The sequence below is a fragment of the Lynx rufus genome, unplaced genomic scaffold (assembly GCF_022079265.1).
Source record: "Lynx rufus isolate CCGP_SWC_20201006 ecotype Redwood Valley unplaced genomic scaffold, mLynRuf1.p SCAF_45, whole genome shotgun sequence".
NCBI lineage: Eukaryota > Metazoa > Chordata > Mammalia > Carnivora > Felidae > Lynx > Lynx rufus.
In genome coordinates this window covers 527,399-551,234 of record NW_025814862.1, presented here as the reverse complement: position 1 = coordinate 551,234, position 23,836 = coordinate 527,399, and the positions used below count along the sequence as shown (strand labels likewise).

Genomic DNA, 23,836 nt, shown 5'->3' with positions numbered 1-23,836 from the left:
TGCAAATAGAGGCACAGGAGGCGACCTACAGGCCACAGCGCCAGGGCCTGCGGAGTGGGAACAGGGGCCCTGGCGTTTGCTGCGGTGTCCACTCAGCGGGCAGGGACTGCAGGTGTGCGACGGCTGGGTGGCTTCACAGAGCCGCGGGCACACGCCTGGCTGGGGCACCAAGGCGAGGAACGGCGCCGCCAGGCCCAGGTCCCGAACGCCACGCAGGACGCCAGCACAGTCGGGGCCGATGGAGCTCGGTGGCTCCCTAGTCTGGGCGGTTCCAGCACGCAGCGCCCCGGGAGGAGGGCGTGGGGCGGGGCGGGGGCCGGGTGCGTCTGCCTTGGGTCCGCGCTCCGCCCCGCCCCGGCCCCGCCTCTGGCCCCGCCCCAGTCCCGCGGCCCCCCCTTCCTCCCCGCCCGGTCCACCTTAAGGGGCGCGCTGACATCAGCGCGCCGCCGCCGCCGCTACCCGTGGGGTGGGATTTCCTCCGCCGCCGCCGCCGCCGCCGCCGCCGCCAACGCCGCCGCCGCCGCCAACGCCGCCGCCGCCGCCGCCGCCGCGGGTCCTGCGCCGCGTCCAGCCCGCCCCGCCCGACCCCGGCCCGACCCCGGCCGGCCCCGCCCGCCCGGCCCCGGGGAGGGATGCGGCGGCGCGGCGCCCAGGATGCCCCGCAGCCCCGGGACGCGCCTCAAACCCGCCAAGTACATCCCGGTGGCCACGGCCGCCGCGCTGCTGGTCGGCTCCAGCACCCTGTTCTTCGTGTTCACGTGAGTCCCCCGCGTCACCGGGGGCACAGGCGACCACAGCCGGGCCAGAAGGGGCAGGGGTCGGTACAGCAAGGGATGAAGCTTGGCAGGGCTGGGGGGACAGGGCCCGCGGGCTGGGCAGGGCAGGGCAGGGCAGGGGGGCAGGGGCAGGGAGGGCTGGGCATGGCAGGGCTGGCACCAGAGCTATGCGCACGTGAGCCCCCCGCCTGGGCTGAGACAGAAACAGTGAGTGTACCTATCCTGGGGCACCAGGGACAGGTGAGTTCTGTGTGTGGGGACACTAGTGGCTGGTGGGCATCTCATGGGTGTGCCAGGCCCTGAGTGTGAGGAGCTGGGCCCGAATAGGGGAGTGTGTGCTGTGGCTGCCCAGGGTGTGGCTGCAGCCCTCCCCTCCCAACGGGCTGCATGAGGGGACAGGGGCTGTAGAGAGCCACCAGCCTCCAGCAAGGAGCTGAGGGCAGCTCTTGGGTGTCCAGCCCAGGGCCAGAGCCAAGTTGTTCCTGCGTAGGTGTGGCCTGGCCTGGCTGCCACGTGCCTGCCCCAAAGCCACCCTTGATGCTGGCCTGGCAATGCCCTCCACCCTCCCTTGACCTTCTCAGGAAGGCTCAGGGTCGAAGCAGGAGGGCCCAGACCAGGTCACATCCAGGGACACCGGTCATGTCAGGCACTGGGACCCTTGAGTCAGAAGGTAGGCAGAGCCCTGGGCCCATGCAGCCATAACTTCTTCACCTGAGACAGGTTGGCTCACACATCAGCCTGTTTACAACACAATTGTTGTGGGGCACCCCCCACCCCAGGTACAAGTAGGGGTTGGGGGTTCCAGGCTTTAGTCGTACAGATTTGGGACCACCCCCTTCCGCAGGTCCCATGCCAAGACAGCCCAGGTGACTAAAGCTATGACCACTCAAGCCTTCCTGGGAACCTGAAGCCTGACAAGTGGCTGTAGCCAGTGAGGCCTCTGTTCTGAAGCAGGTCAGCCCTGGAGTGTGAGCCCAGAGCAGGGGTGAGCAGCAGCTGGCTTGGCACCCTTGGCCTTAGCAAGAGCATGGAACAGTGTGGATAGCAGCTGTGAGGATAGCGAGTCTGCACTGGGTGCCCATGGAGGCGCGGGAGCCCTCTACCTGGAGGCCGGGACTGGGTGGGCACCACAGGCTGCCAAGAGTGTGTTTAAAAAAGGCCTGTGTGGACGGGCTTATTTCTGGCTTTGGCAAGCAGGCATGTTCTTGTTATTCAGATGCTGCTGGCTGTGGGGCAGAGAGGAGAGGGGCAGGTGGGCAGTGGGTGCAAGGTCTTCTGGAGGGGTGGGGCCCAGTTGTCCTGGCCCCGGGGCCAGTGTCTGGGACTTGGAAGGGCCTCAGGTGTGCTTCCTGGTAGCCTGACCTCCACTTACTGATCCTGGTTTCTCACTCCCAAAGTGCAGTTCAGTGTTTTTCCTCCCTAACATTAAAAGTAATACGTGTTCTCTTTCAAGAACTTGTGAAATGCACGGAAATAAATCTTTAAAGAAATTGAAATCAACCTTACCCCAGAGAGCCCGCCTGTATCTCCTCCTAGGCTCACCTAAGCCCCACTATAGTGAGTTTGTTGTGAGCCCTTTCCGTGATTTCAGAGGGCCCCTACAAGACTGCCCTATGAACTCGACTCCCAAGATGTGGGCGCTGATGCTCCTGGACCCTGCCAAGTTTTTCCTTCCTCTGTTCTCAGAGCTGGGGTTCTGGGTTCAGGAACAACAGCCCAGCGAGGTGCAGGTTTCCCTCAAGGGCACTGCAGGCCCTTTCCTGTGTCCTGCCTTGTATGTGACCCACTCTGCCTGAAAGAAGGTGGCATGTGTTCCTGCGGTAAGATGGGGGTGAAAGGGCACTAGCTGGGGGCCAGGCTCAGTGACCATCTAGCCAAGGGAGGCTTGATTGCCCTTGGGACCGGGCGCCCCTGAGCCTCTGAGGCCACATTCTCCGGGCCAAAAGGCCACTGGGGGCCCTAACCCACCCCCACCCCTGGCTTCCCTGGAGTCCTCGAAGACAACTGGGCTCCTGAGAGGGGTTCTGCCAGGCAAACCAGGCCTAGTGACACCACTCACAGCATGCAGATTCCAGGCAAGCAGGGCTCCCAGTGGTCCCCTCCTTGGGACAATCCTCTGGTCACCCTAGCCCCCACACTTTCACTCTCTTTCTGGGCCTGGGCCTGCTGCAGACTCAGACATGTGCTCAAAAAGGAGCAGTCCACTCCTGTGTCCTCCCCACCCTGCCCTTGGGGCCCCCACAGGGTTCTTCTCTGTCTCTCCCCCTTGAACTTCACTGGGTGCTGTGTGGCCCCAGGCCCCCTCTCTGCTCAGCAAACAGGAGTTGCCCCCTTTGAGGCAGGTCTACACTGACATCATACAGGGTGGGGAGCCAGGAGCCTAGAAGACCAAGGACCCCTTCCTCGGGCCAGTTCACTGAGGGGGCTGGGACAAGCAGGACATTCAGACATGTTGCCCAGGAGAGGCTGGGGTGTGGATAGAATGACCAGAGGTGGGGCATCCCCCTTGGAGGATGGGGAGCATCACACTGAAGGGCAGATATCCAGAGGCATTTCTCCTCCAGGAAGCCTTCCTAGGTTCCTGGTACAGTCGTGTCCCCTTGGGCTCCAGAAACCCTTCACATTGTGGCTCAGTGCCAGGTTGGGTCAGGTGCTGGGGTGGGAGGTGCCGTTTCTGAGAGCCTCCACCTCAGCCCCTTTCTCCTCCCAGAGCCACTCTGCAGAATGACAGAGGACCCTGTAGACATCAGAAAACTGGAGCTGCTTTCAGACTACCAACACCTGGGGCCAGGCTAGGCCATCTTATGTCTGTCCAGGACCAAAGGTTTGACTTCTGGGATGTCACAGTTAGTTCCCAGGATGGGCCTGAGCCTTCCCCATACTCAGAGGCCCAGAAAAGACAGAAGGCCCAGGTGGATGGAGCTCCTGCCAGGGTCCACATGGGAAGGAAGGAAACTTGAGGTGAGCCCCTTGGCAGGCCTCACTACCTGTGGCTTAGGGTATCTTTGGCCTCCTGAACCTCAGTTTCCCCATCTGCTCAGATGTCTGCAGGGACTGGAATGGGTACACAAGGACAGAGGCCCTGCCTGGCCTGACCAGGGCAGAGCGGCCACAAACCCTCTGGTCCCAGGTGCTCCCGTGTGTGAGCATTATTCTTAAACACAGTGTTAATGAAGAACCCGATTTAAATGAAAACTCCTGAGGTAAAATTTTCCATTCCACATTTAGCTGCGGCGCGCATACTGTCCCTGCAGAACCCCCCACCCCCACTGGGTGGTGTCTCCCTGCTGGGCCAGGCAGACTTGGGGCCTCAGTCTGGGTGGGGCCCATGGCGGTGGCGTGTGGCCCTGACACTCAGGAGGCGGGGGCTGGATGGGGAGGAGGGCTTCTAGCTTCAGAGCTGGGCCATCCCCCACTCGGGCCTGCCCTGGGCCCAGAGTATGGCTGCAGCCAGCAAGAGGTGGCCATCCTCTGCCCGGAGTATACAGTCCCCTGGGTGGGAATGGAGTGTTGTACTTGTGGGCAGAGGGGCCCTCCTGGAGCCTAGGATAGATTCAAGGTGGACTGAGCAGTTCTGCCTGCCAGGCCTTGCCCACAGAGCTTTCATGTCCTCACATGTCCTCACACTTGCCTGGTCCATGGGAAGCATAGGGAAGGGGGTCAGTGTGAGGAAGGGCACGTCTGCATCTATGTGTGTGTTTCTGCACGTGTGCCAGCATGTGCACAAGCGGGCCTATCTGTCTTTGCAAATATTTAAGCATGTGTGTCTTGCAGGTCAATATGTGTCGATGTGTGCTTGAATACACGTGCCTTTTGAATGTGGTTATGTATGCACATGTGTCTGTGTGCATTCATGTACAGACATGTATTCACACAAGTGTGTCTTGGAGCATATTGTGTATCTGTGTGTGCATTGCTTATGTGTATGTGCATGTGTCCCTGCATGTTCATGAGGATATGTATGTGTGTCTGTGCATGGTCCTGCCGGCACTGGCCAGTGAGCCAGTCTTCCTTAGGCATGACCCAGGCTAGGACCCTCCTTATGGCATGGCTTAGGGGCAAAGGCCCCCTGAGGGAGGATGGGGAGGACAAGAATGCATGGGGAATGCCTGATCCTGCATCTGAGTCAAGCCTGGGGGCCTGGCAATGGTGGGCAGAGGGGCCAATGGCTCAGGTCCCTGTTCAAGAACCTGCCCACTACCTCCCCAAAAGCCTGCCCAATACCAGCTGAGGCCCCACCCCACTCTCCCTGGTATGTGCGGCCCAGGCATGCAGGGGGTTGGTGCCCACGGTGAACAGAGGCTGCCCACCACCTCAATGCAAACGTTGCCCCATCACAGTGCAGATCCCAAACATGGGCCCATTGCTGTGCAGGTGCTATCCACTCCTCCCAGCCCCAGACATCTCATTCAGGGCCACCCATGCAGCCTGGCGGGATCATTGAGGCTCAGGGAGGACAGGCCACCTGGGCCACGGGAAACTCTGGTCAGTGTGGCTGGGGCGTTGCCCATGGGGTTCAGTCCCTGCCTGCCTGCATGATGGTTAGAATCCCAGTCCAGACATAGGTTCACCCCAAGGCCTTGATATGTGACAAGCTCTCCTATACCTATTCCTTGCCTCTAAGATAGAGAAAACAGAAAAACACCCACCCCCCACAGCTGGAAGGGTGGATTTCATGTTCTACTGCACAGGGCAGGTAGTATCCACTGGCAAAATCTGGACAACAGTAATGGACAGGGCCCTTGCTCTGGCCTCCCCTATGTGTCCTCTTACCTTCAGTGCCCACCCACCTCCACCTTGTGTGTGCACATCTGCAGGCCCTGGAGCAAGCACCTCAGGACCTCTTAGCTCCTTCCTCTCCCAGAGCAGGCTGGCCCCACTGATGCCATGGGACTCACAGGTGCATGAGAGCCCACACTTGCCCTTAATGATTTGCTGTCAGTGTCTTGAAATTCTTGATACTTTTTAATTTTTTTTAATGTTTATTTACTTTTGAGAGAGAGGGAGAGACAGAGTGCAAGCGGGGGAGGGGCAGAGAGAGAGGGAGACACAGAATCTAAAGAGGGCTCAGGCTTGGAGCTGTCAGCAAAGAGCCTGACATGGGACTCGAACCCACGAAACACGAGATCATGACCCAAGCCGAAGTTGGACCGACTGAGCCACCCAGAAGCCCCTTGATACTTTGTAAACAAGGGCGCCCGCATTTTCATTTTGTACAGATTGCATAGCTAGCCCTTCCCAGAAGGCATCATGGAGAGCTGGCTTGTACCACCTGAGCGGGGCCCACAGTCCCGTGCCTCTCCCTGGCTCCTCGGAGTACCTGGTTCTCTTAAGCGGGCAGCTCTCACTTGCCTGGAGAGCCCATCCCCACTGGCATTTTGGCTTCTGCCCCCACCCCGCCTTGCTGAGCAGACCATGCCTCAGGGACCCACTGTCACTTTGCTGAATGGGATTGGATCAGAGACCACAGCATACATTCAGCACCATCTGTATGTCAGGCTTCAGCCCACAGGGATGGGGAATGTGGAAGGTGTCTACTGGTGGGTGCTCTGGGCTGCCTGGGCAGGGGGTGATAGAGAAAAGCCCTCCCGGCAGAGGGGACCTGTGTCCTCGGGGAGTGCATCCACCTCCACAGCAGGTCCTGGAGAAGAGGATGGGGTAACTTGCGGCTCCTGGCCCGCTGAGCCTGCTGCCGTGGGAAGTGGAATCTTTAAATAGCCTCTCGCTTTCCACTAAAAATAGCGAAGTTCTGCTACCATGGAGGTGGTTGCTGGGGTGGCAGGGCTGGCTCCTGGCCAAGATAGGCGTGGGTGCGCCAGCGTGGCCGGTGTGCGCTGGGGCGGTGGGTAAGGCCATGGGTACTGCTCACCCTGCTGGAGGCCACGATGCCCTGTCCTCTTAGTCAGGGCTACCGTAGGGGATCTCCTCTGGCACTCCCAACTCCACAGAGGGGCTAGTTATGGGAAGGGGAACAACCCCCCCAACTCCCAAGTGGGTGCCCCCCACTTGTCAAAGCAGCCAGGAGCCATGGGAGAGATCAGGAACCTGAGGCCAGAGGAACTTTGTGGGAATCAAGTGAATGGATTCAGGGACCCTGCTGCAGGGTCAGGGCAGGGGACCACAGGCCATGTGCCCAAGGACTGGTTGTCTCCAGGGAGGGGTCTCTGATCAGGTCCCAAGAGGGCTGAAGAGGACACTCTCTGTGACAAAACACCCACCAGGGAAGTGTGTGTGACCCTTATGGGGTGCCAGGAGTCTGGAAAGGCTTCCTGGAAGAGGGGGCAGCCTTGGAGCCAAGGGCTGAGGAGTAGAAAGAGATGATGAGTGGTTGCGGGGTATTGTGCTTTTCTAGAGTCTCCAGGTGTTCTGCACTGCCATATGGATAGTAAGGTGACAAACTAAAAAGAAGGGAAAAGAAGGGGCTGCCTGGATGGGGATGTGCCCAGTGGCCCAGACACTGAGACTGCACCCCTCAGGGAAAACCGGGGGTGACAACCCACCGTGCATTTACTGACTGAGAATTTTCCCTGGTGAAGGGGCCTTGCTGGGCTTGGGGACAGGTCTGGGTAAGGGCTGGGGCTGGCCTCTGTCTATCATAGTACACAGGCAGAGTGGGCTCATTTCTCATCCTGGGCTCCCGTCCCCCAGTCTGCCACCCCTCCGGCCCACGGGCTGCTCTGAGCCTCAGTTTCTTCAACTGTGAGTTGAGCTCCTAATAGCCACCTGGAGGGTTGCTGGAGTTGGTGTTGGCATAGAGGGAGCCAGCACACCATGCACAAGGTGCTCAGCCCCGATGGTTGAGTAGAGGAGCAGCAGGCTGATGTACAGGGGTCTCCCAGCAGGGATGTGGCAGCAGTGGCCTTCTTGACTCCCACACTGAGCACTGATGGTGGTCTCAGTGGCCCAGTCTTCCTATGTGTGGCCATGCCTAATTCATCTGCTGCCACCTCCCCTCCCCACCCAGCTTCAGCACCCCCAGACCCACCTCTATCCTGCTGTCCAATGCAGGTGCCCATGGTTGACTCGAGCTGTGTCCCCAGCTGTTCCCGTCTACAATGGCATCATCTTCCTCTTTGTCCTGGCCAACTTCAGCATGGCCACCTTCATGGACCCTGGCGTCTTCCCCCGAGGTAGGGCCCTGTACTGGGCACATAATCTGCTCAGTTTCACTAGAGTGTGAGTGGCTGACATGAAAGAGCCTGGGGTGGGGTGGGTCCTGGTGGGTGGGCTGGCAGAGATTCGGGAAGGGCTCTCCTGCCAAGGAAGTCACTTTCCTGCCACCTTCCCCTGGTTCTGGCTCACAGCGGATGAGGACGAGGATAAGGAGGATGACTTCCGGGCCCCGCTGTACAAGAATGTGGATGTACGGGGCATCCAGGTCCGAATGAAGTGGTGTGCAACCTGCCACTTCTACCGTCCACCTCGCTGTTCCCACTGCAGCGTCTGCGACAACTGCGTAGAGGTGACCATCCCACCACCCTGTCCGCCCCCATCTCCATGTCTCTCCTCTCCCACCACTTTGTGCCCTGACTCATTGCTCCTGCCCAGGACTTTGACCACCACTGCCCCTGGGTCAACAACTGCATCGGGCGCCGCAATTACCGTTACTTCTTCCTGTTCCTGCTGTCGCTCAGTGCACACATGGTGGGTGTCGTCGCCTTTGGCCTGGTCTATGTGCTGAACCACGCTGAGGGACTGGGAGCCGCCCACACTACCATCACGTATCCTTGGCCTAACCGCAAAGACAGTATGGGCTGGGGGCATATTCCACGGGGGAAACTGAGGCTCGGGGTGGATTGGGGACTGCCTGACAGTGTGGGCTGGGGACTGCCTGGGAGTCCCCAGGGGGTGGGTTGCCATTCCTGGTTGGGTGGTGGTGGGAATAGTTTGTTCACAGGCACCTGCTCCATGTTTTTGCCTATGGCCATTGGCCTTAACGGGCCAGCATGGCCGTCATGTGTGTGGCTGGCCTCTTCTTCATCCCTGTCATCGGCCTCACTGGCTTCCATGTGGTGCTAGTCACTCGGGGGCGTACCACCAACGAGCAGGTGCTGACCTTAGGAGAGGGCCATGCAGTGATGGGAATGGGGGGGAGGTCCCCTATGGGCCAAGAGGGCCAGGACTACACCAGGACCATGTGGGGGTGGTGTCAGGGAAAGGACTACTGGAGCCCTCTAGTGAGGTGGACTATGCAGCTTCTCTAGGGGGAGGATCTGGCCCTGGAGACTCTGGGTGGGGGAATGGAGTATGGGGCCTCACCTGCCCTGTCCCCCTGCTCACTCCTACCTGTGGACAACTGTACTAGCAGTAACTCAGGGCCCAGAAATTCTACAGCTTCCTGCAGGGACACTCGGGGTAAATGGGTGGGGGGGGGCACTCATGGGCTGACCCTGCCCAGCCTACATCTGAGGAACCCCAGCTGTCCCTGCCTGTCCCCCGGTCCACCTTGGCCTGGACCTTGGGTGGCCAGGCTGGCTGAGGGGTCCCATGTCCACAGGTGACGGGGAAGTTCCGTGGGGGAGTGAACCCCTTCACCCGAGGCTGCTATGGGAATGTGGAGCACGTGCTGTGCAGCCCTCTGGCACCCCGGTGAGGCCTGAACGGGGTGTCAAGGGACCCCTGCAGGGTTTGGGGTGGGCAGGTGCGGACCCTCAGCCTGGTCTACTTTTGCCCTTGGCAGGTGTGGCCAGCCTTGTCTTTGGTGAGCGTTCAGGCCAGGTCACCCTGGCCATTGACCCCTCTGCCCCTGGTGCAGGTACGTGGTGGAGCCTCCCCGGCTGCCGCTGGCTGCTCGCCTGAAACCTCCCTTCCTTCGGCCTGAGCTCCTGGAGCGAGCTGCCCCACTCAAGGTCAAGCTTAGTGACAACGGGCTGAAGGCTGGCCTGGGCCGCAGCAAGGTGGGGGCCCTGGGGTCAGGTAGGGGATGGGATGAAGGCAGACCCTTGAAGGCAGGAAGCAACTATGTTGGAGGGGACCTAGAAGTGGAAGGGGGAGGAATTGGGTAGATTCTGGGGAATGGTCTAGAGCTCAGGGCCCAGGGAGGAGTCCCCATTATGCCCCACCCCTGGCCCATGCCCTACCTACCACTGACCACGCCCCCTCCCAGTCCAAGGGCAGTCTGGACCGGCTGGATGAGAAGCCGCTGGACCTGGGGCCGCCACTGCCCCCCAAGGTGGAGGCCGGCACGTTCGGAGGCGACCTGCAGACCCCACGCCCAAGCAGTGCTGGTGAGGTAGGGGTGGCCAGACAGAGGGAGGGACATGGACTGACCCCAGCCTGACCGCGGTCCATCTCCCCAGAGAGCGCCCTGTCGGTGCAGAGGACCAGCCCCCCGACACCTGCCATGTACAAGTTCCGGCCTGCTTTTCCCTCGGGTCCCAAGGCTCCCTTCTGCGGGCCTGGTGAGCAGGTGAGGAGGCCTGGCCCCGCCCCAGGAGGTCCTGCTCTACCCCTTCTGGAGACCCTGTCCCCAGAGGTCCCACTCCTAGAGGCCCCACCCCTGGGGCCATAGGGTCATAGAGAGCCTTGTGGGTACCAGCAGGGCCTCACCCTGTGGGGATCCCTGCTAGGCATGAGGGAAGGCCTGGCACAGGCAGTCCTGGCTGGCCCCTTCTCCTTGGCTGGCATTGCCCACTGGCCTGGTAGGCGGCTGCCCCCAGGAGCAGTATGTGCCAGGATGCCTGAAATTCCACCATTAGTCACTCTGTAAGGCCCACGGGAAGGCTTCAGAAGAATTTGAGATTGTTTAAGAAAGCACATTTATTTTTTCTGAGTTGTATAAGTACTCTACGATCACTGTGGAGCGGTTGGCAGCCCTGGACAGCTTGAGGAATGATCCAGAACCCTGAACATTCCCAGGCTGCCCACCCTCCTTCATGGCTGGCTGAGAGGCTAGCCTGTGACTGGGCCAGTATACCTGGACCACTCCCCTTCCCTCAAGACCCCTGGCCTGTTCGACCCTGCATCTCAGGACCCTCTGGGCTGGGCAGGGAGTCTGGGCTTCCCTGGCCAACATGCCATAGCCCTGCCCCAGGAGGAGTGTCCTTGGGAATGGGAGGCTTTAGGTACCCTTACCTGCCTCATCTCCTTCCTGGGATTGTCCTCGATCCCATGAGGATTCTGGCTGGTTGGCCAAGTACCCCAAGGCCACATTTGTCCCTACCAACACCCTGTCTCGGCTTTGAGGTTATGCAGGCTCTCATCCCCAGCCCAAGCCTGCTCCGGCATGCCTTGATTCCAGGAGAATCAAAGAGGCCCCTCCTCCCTATTGCTGTGGCTGCCCCCCGGCCCCTCCCCAGGAGATCCTGCCCAGGTGGGCTCTGAGGGTACTGCCCTGGGTGGATGTAGCAGCCAGCTCTGGTCTTACCCTGCAGAGACTCCAATCCTCAGCTGTGAGGTGCCCAGCAGAGGGCTCTGGGCCACTGTGTGGTTATTGTGTCTCCTCAAGGTCCAGCTCCTGTGGCTGTTTCCCACAGCTCCCTCCTCTTCCCCAGGGAAGTAAGAGCAGGAGCAGGGTGCAAAGCCTTCTCTGGAGAGGCAGCATCTGGGTGCTTTGGTCTACCCTGTCCCCACTTGCCTCTGTGGTGGGCAAGGAAGAGGTAGTCAGGGGATGGAGAGCTTCCAGGAACAGCTTGTTGGTTGCACGTGTGGCTACTTTTGATGTCACCAGGATTGTAGCTTCTGTGTGGACACAGAGCGCGTGGTGGCTGGGTGGGACATGGTGGCTGGGCAGTGGTAGAGGTGTGCCCTCTCTCCTTGCAGGTCCCGGGCCCTGACTCCCTGACACTAGGGGAGGACAGCATCCACAGCCTGGACTTTGCATCAGAGCCCAGCCTGGACCTCCCCGACTACACGCCCGGAGGCCTGCACGCAGCCTACCCGCCGTCCCCGCCACTCAGTGCTGCTGATACCTTTTCGGGTGCCTTGCGCTCCCTGAGCCTCAAGGCAGCAAGCCGGCGGGGCGGGGACCACGTGGCCCTGCAGCCTCTGCGCTCTGAGGGTGGGCCCCCCACACCCCACCGCAGCATCTTTGCCCCCCACGCGCTGCCCAACCGCAATGGCAGCTTGTCCTATGACAGTCTGCTTAACCCTGGATCTCCCAGTGGCCACACGTGCCCAGCCCACCCCTCGGCTGGCATGGCCAGCTACCGCTCGCCCTACCTGCACCCGGGGGCAGTGGGTGACCCGCCACGACCCCCGCCCCGTAGCTTTAGCCCGGTGCTGGGTCCCCGGCCACGGGAGCCCTCGCCTGTGCGCTATGACAACCTGTCCAGGACCATCATGGCCTCCATCCAGGAGCGCAAGGACAGGGAGGAGCGGGAACGGCTGCTGCGCTCTCAGGCCGACTCGCTCTTTGGCGACTCGGGCGTCTATGATGCGCCCAGTTCCTACAGCCTGCAGCAGGCCAGTGCGCTGTCCGAGGGCCCCCGGGGCCCTTCCCTGCGCTATGGCTCCAGAGATGACCTGGTGGCAGGGCCTGGCTTCGGTGGTGCCCGCAACCCCGCGCTGCAGACTTCACTGTCCTCGCTGTCCAGTGCCGTGAGCCGGGCACCGCGGACCTCCTCCTCCTCCCTGCAGGCTGACCTGGCCAACAACAACGCCCCTGGGCCTCGGCCCGGCAGCGGCTCGCACAGGTCCCCAGTGCGCCAGGGCCCACCCTCCCCACCCAGCACACCCCGCTCACCCTCCTATGCAGGCCCCAAAGCTGTCGCCTTCATCCACACGGACCTCCCGGAGTCGCCACCCTCGCTGGCCATGCAGAGGTGGGTGCCAGGGGGCAGGGGGCTTCCCAGCACCAATCAGGTGTCCAACCGCCTGTGGGGCCTCTTGGCTGAGCACGTGGGGGTTGTCCAGGAAGCCAATGGCTGCCTACGGGGGTGAGTCTCACCCTCCTTGGAGGCTCCTGGCCAGCCTGTATGGGGATCACCCAGCTTTAAGGACACCCCGGCATGTCCCAGGATGGGAGGCAGGAGGATTTGCATCTTGAACACCTTCTCCCCTAGCTGGCGTGATCAAGTGTAGCAGGGACCCCAGGGCTTCTTCCTCTGGAGATGGTGTCTGTCCAGGAGGCTGTATCTGGGGGACATCACCCCATGGCAGAACATGCTGCCCTGGGTGCACGTAGTCCCAGGCAGTAAGGGCCTTTGCTCAGAGATGAGGAAACCGAGGCCTAGCAGGGCAGGCTGGTTCTAGGTCCCTAGCAGACGGATAACTGGAAGTTAGGCTTGCTGCCTTGCCAGGTCGGGTCCAAGTATATGAGCTGAACACATGGTGTGTGCTCAGCCCCACCGTGGGTGCATGGGGATCGTCAAGGTGTCACCCCTGCCACATTGAGCACAGGCTCAGTCAGGGAGGAGGTCCCTGTTGTGGGTGTAACTGTCCCAGTGGGTGGCAGCTAAAGGAGGGAGTGGCTCCCACCCTTGTGGATGTTTGGGCAGCGAGATCAGAGATGCTATTGGTCAATACTAGGCAGGCTGGAGGGCAGAAAGACCTCCCCTCATCTTCCTAGGAGGTAGCAGGGAAGGGGTCCCACAGTCACCCCTGGGCTCCCCAGCTTGGGGCACTAGAACAGTCCAGGGCTTGGGGTTTTGGCCAGTGTCCACCTGGCCTCCCTGCACTCTGTGATCTGTCCCAGTGGGAGGGACCAAGGGACCTGGGAGGGGGGTGATGGCCATTCTGACATCTGTCTGTCTGTCCTGTGACAGCAATAGCCCTCCCTCTGCAGGCCCTGCATCCCCACCCATTTGCTGGTGGGACCTTCTGGGCTCAGAGGCAGGGGCTGCCCTGGGCTCTATCTACGTCTGCGTCATCTGTCCTGTTGCCTCCGCTGGCCTCTGTCATGCCGTGATCCCGTGTTCACTGTGGGTGTGCATGTATGTGCTTGTTTTGATGCAGGGACCACCCTCAGCTGAAGACCCCCCCAAGTAAGCTTAACGGGCAGTCCCCGGGCCTGGCCCGCTTGGGGCCTGCTGCTGGCCCCCCAGGGCCCTCCGCCAGCCCTGCCCGGCACACGCTCGTTAAGAAGGTGTCCGGCGTGGGTGGGACCACGTACGAGATCTCAGTGTGAGGACTGACTGCCATCCATCCGCCGTGGAGCCCCGGGGACCAGGACCCCCAGCGGCTGCCCCCCCTCCCGACTTCTCTGCCCTGGGAGATGAGGAGGCCCAGTCCTGGTGTGGACACGTCAGCAGAAGAGACCACGCCTCCACGAGCCTGTCCCTCTTCCTCCGCCCGTCCATCCACCCATCTGCTCTCCAGGGCACAGCTGGGCTGAGGGCCCCCAGGCTGCAGGATCTGTGTGTTGGTACCCCTGTTCCCACAGGTGGGGGCGGCAAGGTGGTGCGGACTGCATCTGCACCGACTGCACCCATGCCCCTGAGGTTGTCCCCAGGCTGGTCCCCACCTCCTCCCCTTACAGACGGGTCACTGTGGCCCAGAGATGGACAGAGAGGCCTGGGTCCCTGGCTGTACTGGACCGAGGCCCCACCGCCCGGCTGCTCCTAACTCGTTGCCTTTCAGGGACCTGCTGGAAGCTTGTAGCTTGGCAAGGCCAGTTCTTCTTCGGGGAGTCCAGCCCCGGCCTCCAGGCACCCAGCTCTGGGACTGCTCTGGGTTCTGACAGACAGGTGGACGATGGACAGACAGACAGCCAGCTGTGGGTGGGGTCTCGGCTCCGTGTGTCCTGTCTCACCCAGCTGGTGGGTGCGTCCCCGTGTCTGTGCGCTGCGCTGCCATGCCACGTCCCATGTGTTAACGCTCGGGCCCCCTCTGCTCCCACTGCCGGGAAGCTCGCTTTCATTGAAGCCTTAACCTCTGCTTTATGCTCTTGTGGGAGGCGACTGGGGGCAGGTGGGAGCAGGCACGGGCCGGACGCTGCTACAAGGTGCCCATGAGACCAGGAGTCCCCTCCCTGCCAAACTGGAGATACCCCACCCCATGGCATGCAAAGTCTGGGCCCTACTGGAGCCTCGGCGTCCTTGTGGGAAGCACATCCGGGAGGGGGTCAGAGTTTTGCCTGGCGCCAGGGACCCGAGAGTAAGCACACGGCAGCGTCCGCTTGCGTTGTGTCTGTTTTATGTTTTTATATCTACATCTATATATCTATAATTTTATTAAAAAAAGAAAAAGAGTCATTTTGATCCTTTCCTTCAGCAAGGCCAGGGCTGTTGCTGCAATGCGGGGGCTCCAGGGGCAGGGGGCAGAGTGGGTCAGGCTCTGGGAGAGGTGTTGGCCAAAGGTGTGGGCATTCCTCGTGGGTGTTTCCACTGACTTAAGCTGAGTTGGAATCCTGGAAGGTGGGGGCTGGCCGATGGGTCTTTGGCTGCCAGGTATGAGGCCCCCATGGGTCTGCGTCACCCCTGGTAGTAACAGGTCATTTAGAGAAAGGTTGGGGTTGCAGCCACCCTAGGGCCCCCTGGGAACCCAGTGGCTTTTGGGGGAGATGGAGTAAGGGAAGTAGGGGGTGCTTTGGGGGCCACCTGCTAGCTGAGGGCCCTGTGGGGGCCAGTGGTGCATCCTGTAGCTACATTTACTAGAACTCACCCTCCTGGCAACCTGAGTGCCTCCCCTACTCCCTCACCTCCCACTGCCAAATGTTGGGGGTGGGGGAATTGGGAATTCACAGCTTTTTAGGGCTGAGACAGCCAGGTCAAAGACTTGGGGTCTGGGGCACGGGCTGGCCCAATGTGGGAGGCTAGCTGGGCCTCGGACCCTGCACTGGGCAGCTGTGCCCCATGCTGACCTCCACCTTTCTGCTTCTCTCTCATGGGACGCTGCGGCCCACAGGGGGCGGATCGGCACCTGCAGCCGTGGATGGGGCCGGCGTGGCCAGCCCAGGGTGCCCCCCGGCCTGCACCTATGCCACCTTGGCCTCCCTGAGGACCGCCCGCCGCTGCGGGCACCCTGGAGCCCGGCCGCCAGGGCGCCTCCCCGAGGGGCTATGTGCCGCCTGCACTCAGCCGCCTCCAGCCTTTTCCCCGGTCTCTCGGGGCCTGAGCGGGACACCAAGTAGGCAGCTCCGGGGCCCCGAGAGGACAGCCCAGGAAGCCAGGCTGCCACAGACCCTGGGCTGTGGGCTGGGGGTCCCTTCTCCACCAGCCGCACCTTGACTGACTCCCAGCCCACTGGGGCTTGTGACCCTGTGCCCACCCACCTCAGGAAGTCCCCACCTGCTGTAGGGGGTCCAACACCCCAGGCAGGGGCCCTGGAGCTGCTGGGACCAGCACGGCCTTCCCGGGGTGTTGCACCAATCACCCCGACCTCCCTGCCTGACCAAGCACTTTAGATGCCACTTCCTCCCCAGGGAGCCCAGGCCTCTGTGGGTTGGGCTGGGGTGGGGGTCTCAGGTTGCCCCTGCAGGTCACTGCACTCCCCCCTCCCCACACCCAGCACATGAACAGATGCCTTAACCTCTTGGAGCCGCCAGCCTGGTGAGTCATCCAGGCCCTGCCTGGGCGGGGAGGAGATCCTGCCAGCCCAGTGTGTTCCTGGTGACAGCTCTGCCTGACCCCACCCAGCAGTCTTCACTCTTTCACTCCGAGATGTGGCACCTGGGGGACCTCAGACGGCCTGGCTGCCCACAGCCCTACAGTCCCTGCCAGCCAGCCAGGGCCTGGACGCCCCCAGGGGCAGGGCAGAGCTCTGGCCAGCCCTTTTCCTGCCTGGGCGGTGCCTCTAATTCTCCCACTTGGGGATGAGCAAGCCACAAAGTTACTCTCTATTGTCCTAAAAGGTATTTCCCCCAACCCCATTTAATGCCCTAAATAAAATTTTTGGTGTTTACCTCTATGGCTCTGTCCACCAACGTGGTCCCCCTGTCCTCCGAGCCTTGGGGCAGTGCCAGGAGGCTGGGCTGGACAGGGACCCTGGGTCAGGGAGGGGACAGGAGTGGGAGGTGGGAGGTGGGAGGGTGATGGCCGGTCAAGTGTGGGGAGGGTGGGGTGGTCGGCCAGATAAGGACAGAGGGTCACATGAGGGGTGTGAAGTCAGTGGGTCAGCAGATTCAGGACTGAGAACCTCATCCCTGAGGTCTACTGATTGGGCCCAGCCCCAGGGATGAGGCCTGAGGATCCTCATCCTCACCTTCAGTGGAGACCCTTCTGCTACACCCTCTGCTCAGAGCCCTCCCTGGTGGCCAGGGGTGGGCTGGGGACTTCCTGTGGAGGCGCTGATGACCAGTGGACAGATGGGGTGTGGGCACTGAGGCAGGGGCACCACCCTGAGGAATCCCCACTGTGAGATTGCCCTCAGAAGGCTGCAAAACCTCCTGCCCCTCTCCCCCGTTTCCATGGAAACAAGCTCACACGCTGCTGTGTGTGTCACGACTGTATGTCCAGCCGCAGGCCCAGCCCTCAGGACAGACCCCGCCTCCACCCTTCTCCGCAGCTCCTGGTGGGGATGGCGCGTGGCAGTGCTGTGGGCAGGGGCCGGCGCGGCCGCTGGGCACCTGGGGCAGCGCCGGCTGCCTGGCCTCCTCCTCCCTGGGGCCGCTGCGCCTCCGGCCTAGAAGGGCAGGAAGTCGTCCACCTCCAGGTGCAGGAACGGGCCCAGCAGGGCCCGGAGCTTCCAGACAGCGGCGCGGCTCAGCAGGGGAGGCACCAGCCCCTCGAAGGGCGCGGGGTCCACCACGTACACGTAGGCGGCGGTACAGGCCAGCAGGGTGCCCAGCAGCAGCCTCAGGGCCAGCAGCCTGCGGGCGGCGGCGGTCAGGGGGCGGGGGTGCCCATGGGGATGGTCCCAGGGGACTGGGCTCTACCAATGCACTCACAGAGCCACCTACCAGAGCTGGCTTTTGAGGCCCTCGGAACATCCCAGCTGAGGCCTTGCCTTCTGCAGGGGAGGGGCTGGGTCAGAGCTTGCCCCCAATGGCAGGGGTCCCTGTGCTGCAAGTTCTTACCTTCTCCCCACTACCCCACCAGTGCCCAGGACAGGCACCTGCAGCCATGTCTCAGGGTCATTTGGCTCCTGGTGTGGCTCCCTCCCTGGGGCCTCCTCCATTGTAGCCTGCATCTCCTCCCTGAGAGGGGCCTCCAGGGTGAGGTCAGACTGGGAAAGGGTGTGGGGTGGGGGGCTTACCGCTATGCATGCCATCTGCTGCTCCTTCCTGGCCTGGGTGCGGCACTGGGCACGCTCCCTGGGGACGGGGGCTGTACAGTCAGGGCCATGTACGTCCCCCACCCCAGCCTGCAGCACCTCTTGGTCTGGTGTAGTGGAACTGGGGAGGGGTCAGGGGTTGATCCACCCATCCTGGTCAGAACACCAGCCCCTTTCCCAGTTCAGCCAGGGCCCCAGACCCCTGACCCTGCACATCACCCTAGAATCTCCAGCTGAATGTCCTCCATCTGGTCTAGTACTCCCCGGATGTCCTTCTTAAGGTTCTGGCGGGGGGCGGGGGGAGGCAAAGGAAGTAAGACAGGTCCTTTAACCCTGACTATTCTGCTATATTCCCCTGTTTCTCAAAGCTCCCCTGCCCCTGCACACTTTGCCTAGTCCCTCTTCCCTTCATTCTCCGGGTGTCACCCTTTGAGGACCTACCAGGAGCCCAGTGGCCTGGTTGTTCAGGGCCATATGTACCTCGGCCACGCCATCCCATACCTGGTGGGAGAGGGGAGGCTGGGTCACACGCTCCAAGGAACAGGACCCATGATGTGTCCCACCAGGTGGGTCCCCCAGCAGCTGTCCCATCCCAGCCAGGCAGGCACCTCGGTAATGGCCATCTTCTTCCTCTCAAAGGACAGTCGGATCTGCTGCAGTTCATTCTGGAGGATGGGCACCATGTGGGCACAGGCAAGGCCAGCAGTGTCAGTTCTTTCTTCCTCTAGCCACTTAGGACTGCTTGCATAAAGAACCCCTGCCCCCCACCTCTGGCCCAACTCCTGGGGACCCACCTAAGACTGCTGCATGAAGGACCCAGCCCCCTCAGCCCAGTTCCCAGGGACCCACCTGAGACTGCTGCACGAAGGACTCTTCCCCCCGGCACAGCTCCTGCCGCAGCAGCTGCAAGGGTGCCCTGTCCTCCAGGGGCTGGGAACTGGTCTGCTCAGGGGTCTGTGGAAGAGCCCTTGGGTCAGCCCCAAGGCCATGGGCAGCATCTGTGGTCACGGACTGCTTGAGAGCCAGAGCAGGGGTATGGTACATGGAATCACTGGGTCATTCCTGACAGCTGCCCTCTGTCATGCTGGGGCCAGATGTCTGCCATGCACTTACCCAGGCCAGGGTCGTGCAGCTCGAGTGCTCCGGGCATAGGGGCAGAAACTGCTGCCCTGGCCCCAGGAGGGCCCCCAGCTGCTCTCGCAGATCCTGGTTCTGTCTTTTCTGAGGATGGGAGGCAGAAAGATGGGAGTGCTTGTCATAGCCACTTCTTGGGCAGGGGACTGAGACAGTGGGGGCTGGGGCAGAAGCTGCGGCTCTGCGAACAGCTTCAAACCCATTGCACAGATGGGCTCTGAGCCTGGGCTGGCCCCACAGCCTCGGTGGGCTCTTCACTTACTAGATTCTGGTTTTCCTGCTCCAGCTGGAAGAAGGACTGCTCTGCAGGACCCAGGGGCACGTTCTGGAGCTGGGAGGGGGCTGCCCTGGGTGAAGCCGGGGTTCCTGCCCCTGTTGGCAGGGGTGGGCAAGGGCCGGGTCTGGGCCCTGAGCTGGGGGATCCCCCTGGCCTGGGGGCCCCTTGCTCTCGTCCTGAGTGCAGGGGCCAGCCCCACCCCAGCCTTGCCTCCTCTTGCCCTCGTTTTGTCCCCGTTGGGTCTCTCGGTCTCTGTCGCTGCATCTCTCCCTCTTCATTTGCCATAAAGCTCCCAGGTACCTCAGCCCCTACCCTGGGACCCCCGCCTCCTACCCCCGGAGGTGGGAAAGGTCTGGCCGACTCTATTGAGAGAGTGGAGCTGAGAGGTACCAGGCAGGGCCATCTTACAAACCCCTGGCAGGGTGGATCCAGGCATCCTGCATGGCTGCTCGAAGCTGATGGTTGGGGGCATTGGGGGTGGGAGTGGCCACAGGGACCCAGGGTTTTTGGCCCCTCCATAACCCCTTCTAAACCCAGGTCCAGGCTCTAGCCTGGCCTGACGTGCCACCCTCTTATTGAGGGCCCTCTAGGTGTCATGGCTCACAGGTCTTCCTCAAGGGTGCCTGTCACAAAGGCCTGGGCACATCCAGGGAGGTCACAATGGTCCAGGGCGGTGGCCAGAGCCAGGGCTGGTGGGGCCCCTCCCACCCCATCCCTGTTTTTGAAGTACCCTCCTCCGCTCACCCCCTCTGCCTCTTCTTCACCCTAGCTCACTCACCAGCCTTAGCTATTTTCTGAAAACATAAAACAGATCATGCAGACACAAGGTTAAAACAAAAACAAACGCCAAACAAGGTGTCCAGCGTGACTCTCCCCCCTCAGTCCCCCGCCCCCCTGGTCATGAAGCCTGGTCATGAAGCTCTTTCTGGGGTTGGCTGCACATTCTGCACAGCTGAGCGCCCTGTGCCCTCACCTCCTCATCACACAGAAGAGGTTAGCCCACCACCTGGCTTTTTTACCTGACCTATCTTTGGGATTTTACTTTTAAAAAATCATTTATTAAACATTTACTTTAATGGTTCTGTAAGGATGATTATCATCCTCTTTATTGGTGGGGAAACTGAGGCACAAAGACATTGTGTCACTTGCCCAAAGTCACATCACTGTTAAGTGATGGAAGCAGATTCAAGATTGTTCTTCAGCATTTCAGAGGCCTTCCCCTCACCTCTCAGAGAACTTTATTCAAAAATTTTTAACTGGAGTATAGTTAGCATACAGTGTTATATTAGTTTCAGGGTAAAATATGGTTATTCAACACATCCATAACCACCCAGTGCTCATCACAACCAGTGCCTCCTTAATCCCCATCACCTATTTTCCCATTCCCTGCCCCCCCACCTCCTCTCTGGAAACCATGTCTCTTCTCTATAGTTGAGTCTGTTTTTTCTTTCTTTGTTTTGTTTCATAAATTCCATGTATGGGTGAAATCATACAACATTTGTCTTTGACGGACTTATTTTACTGAGGATTATATCCTCTATATCCATCCCTACTGTTGCAAATGGGAAGATTTCACTCCTTTTTTTTTCAATGGATGAGTAATATTTCATTGTATATATACACCACATCTTCTTTACCCATTCATCTATTGATGGACACTTGGGCTGCTTCTGTAGTTTGACTATTATTGATAATGCTGCTGTAAATATTGGGGGTAGATATATCTATGTATCTTTTCGAATTGGCATTTTTGTATTCTTTGGGTAAATACCCAGTAGTGGAATTACTGGATAATATGGTGGTTCTATTTTCAATTTTTTGAGGAACCCTCACACTGTTTTATAGAGTGGCTGCACCAGTTTGCATTCCTACCGACAGTGCACGAGGGTTCCTTTCTCTCCACATCCTTGCCAGCACTTGTTGTTTCCTCTGTTGTTGATTTTAGCCATTCTGACAGGTGTGAGGTGATATATCATTGTGGTTTTGCTTTGTATTTCCCAGAGGATGCGTGATGTTGAGCATCTTTTCATGTGTCTGTTGGCCATCTGGATGTCTTCTTTGGAGAAATGTCTGTTCATGACTTCTGCTCATTAAAATAAGTTTTTTTAATCTTTATTTATTTTTGAGAGTGACAGAGATAGAATGCGAGTGGGTTAGGGGCAGAGAGGGAGGGAGACACAGAATCCGAAGCAGGCTCCAGGCTCTGAGCTGTCAGCACAGAGCCCGACGCGGGGCTCGAACTCACGAGCTGTGAGATCATGACCTGAGCTGAAGTCGGACGCTCAACTGACTGAGCCACCCAGGTGCCTCTACTTCTGCCCATTTTTAAAGTGGATTATTTATTTTTTGGGTGTTGAGTTTTATAAGTTCTTTATATATTTTGGATGGTAACCCTTTATTGCATATGTCATTTACAAGTATCTTCTCCCATTCAGGAGGCTGTCTTTTAGTTTTGTTGACCATGTCCTTTGTTGTGCAGAGGCTTTTTCTTTCAATGAAGTCCTAATAGTTTGTTTTTGCTTTTGTTTCCCTTGCCTCAGGAGACATATCTAGAAAAATGTTGCTATGGCTGATGTCAGAGAAATTGCTGCCTGTAATTAAAAAAAAATTACTGCTCTCTTCTAGGATTTTGATGGTTTCCTGTCTCATATTTAGGTCTTTCATCCATTTTGAATTTGTTTTTATGTACAGCATAAGAAAGTGGTCCAGTTTCATTCTTCTGCATGTTGCCGTCCAGTTTTCCCAACACCATTTGTTGAAAAGACTGTCTTTTTTCCACTGGATATTCTTTCCTGCTTTGTCCAAGATTAAATGATCATATAATAATGGGTTTATTTCTGGGTTTTCTATTCTGTTCCATTGATCTATGTGTCTGTTTTTGTGCCTGTACCATACTGTTTCCATTAGTACAGCTTTGTAATAAATCCTGAGATCTGAGAGTGTGATACCTCCAGTCGTGTTCTTTTTCAAGAATTTTTTGGCTATTTGGGGTCTTTTGTGGTTCCATGCAAATTTAGGATTATTTATTGTAGTTCTGTGACAGAGATCTTTTTTAAAAAATTTTTAATGTTTATTATTATTTTTTTTTTTGAGAGAGAGAGAGAGAGAGAGAGAGAGAGAGAGAAGTTCGAGTCAGGGGAGGGGCAGAGAGAGAGAGAGAGAGACAGAATCCAAAGCAGGCTCCAGCACAGAACCTGATGTGGGGCTCAAACTCACGGATCGCAAGATCATGACCTCAGCTGGAGTTGGATACTTACCTGACTGAGCCACCCAGGCGCCCCTACGTAACAGAAATCTTTTTAATGGCTGCAGATCACACATCCAATGCTAGGGCCAGATTCAGGCCCCAGGTTTGCTGCTCCTCCCTTCTTTCTAGCGGAGCGTTATGTGGCCTGTCTTACCACAGCCTTCCCCACTGCTCCTGGAAGTCCTGGTTCCATGCCTTCCTCTTTCTCAGTGTCTTCCCTTGTTCTGTGGAAGCCCATCCTCAAGTAACATCCTCAGAAAGGTGGATCAGGCAAAACTTAAGTCCTTGAGTGGTAGAAATGGCCACAAATCCATTCTCTCCTTGCCCTTGTCCCTCTCCTTGTACTTTGCCCTCCTCACATCAAGAGACAACGTTCCTACCCTCTTGCACTCCTGATGGGGATGCAAACTGGTACAGCTACTCAGGAAAACAGTGTGGAGGGTCCTCAAAAATTTAAAAATAAAACTACCCTATGACCCACCAATAGCACTATTAGGAATTTATCCAAAAGATACAGGAGTGTTGATTCATAGCGGTACATGTACCCCAATGTTTATAGCAGTGATTTCAACAATAGCCAAATCATGGAAAGAACCCAAATGTCCATCAACTAATGAATAGATAAAGAAGATGTGGTATGTGAATATATATATATGTATATGTATATATATATGTACATACATATATATGTATATATATATATACATACATATACATACATATACATATGTATGTATACACATATATACATATATACATATACATATGTATGTATACATATATACACATATATACACACACATATATACATATATACGTATATATGTACATATATGTATATGTATATATACATTTACATATACGTATACATATACATACACATACATATATACATATATATGTACATATATACATACATGTACATATATATACACATATATACATATATACACATATACATATATACACATATATACATATATATGCACACATATACATATATATGTACATATACATATACATATATACATATATACATATATATGTACACACACATATGTACATATATACATATACATACAGGTATACATATATGTATACACATACATATATGTATATGTATATATATACACACAATGGAATACTACTTGGTGATGAAAAAGAATGAAATCTTGCCAATTGCAGCGATGTGGATGGAACTGGAGGGTATTATGAAGTGAAATAAGCCATTCAGAAGAAGACAGATAGTATATGTTTTCACTCATATGTGGAATTTGAGAAACTTAACAGAAGACCTTAGGGGAAGGGAAG

The 23,836-nt window shown here is 58.0% G+C and overlaps 2 protein-coding genes across 4 annotated transcripts; one reads left to right on the top strand and one right to left on the bottom strand.

Moving 5' to 3' along the window:
- The first annotated feature begins 608 nt into the window (after window positions 1-608).
- On the top strand, window positions 609-16,529 carry ZDHHC8 (zinc finger DHHC-type palmitoyltransferase 8). Of its 3 annotated transcripts, none has more exons than XM_047098259.1 (11): window positions 609-758; window positions 7,785-7,906; window positions 8,081-8,238; window positions 8,325-8,497; window positions 8,722-8,824; window positions 9,274-9,365; window positions 9,532-9,673; window positions 9,883-10,003; window positions 10,076-10,185; window positions 11,538-12,538; window positions 15,561-16,529. In XM_047098259.1, the coding sequence occupies exons 1-11, from the start codon at window positions 655-657 to the stop codon at window positions 15,784-15,786; spliced, it is 2,352 nt and encodes a 783-aa protein (XP_046954215.1). In that variant the 5' UTR covers window positions 609-654; the 3' UTR covers window positions 15,787-16,529. The 3 variants fall into 3 exon arrangements, with proteins under 3 accessions (XP_046954215.1, XP_046954216.1, XP_046954217.1); XM_047098260.1 differs by having other exon boundaries at window positions 13,671-15,648; XM_047098261.1 differs by lacking the exons at window positions 9,883-10,003; window positions 10,076-10,185.
- Window positions 16,530-17,276: 747 nt separating this feature from the next.
- CCDC188 (coiled-coil domain containing 188) lies at window positions 17,277-19,797 on the bottom strand. The gene is made up of 9 exons (XM_047098231.1): window positions 19,264-19,797; window positions 18,981-19,088; window positions 18,717-18,821; window positions 18,476-18,532; window positions 18,309-18,368; window positions 18,087-18,151; window positions 17,850-17,907; window positions 17,554-17,603; window positions 17,277-17,463 (listed from the first exon to the last, which is right to left on the bottom strand). The coding sequence occupies exons 1-9, from the start codon at window positions 19,795-19,797 to the stop codon at window positions 17,277-17,279; spliced, it is 1,224 nt and encodes a 407-aa protein (XP_046954187.1).
- Between the last annotated feature and the right edge of the window lie 4,039 nt (window positions 19,798-23,836).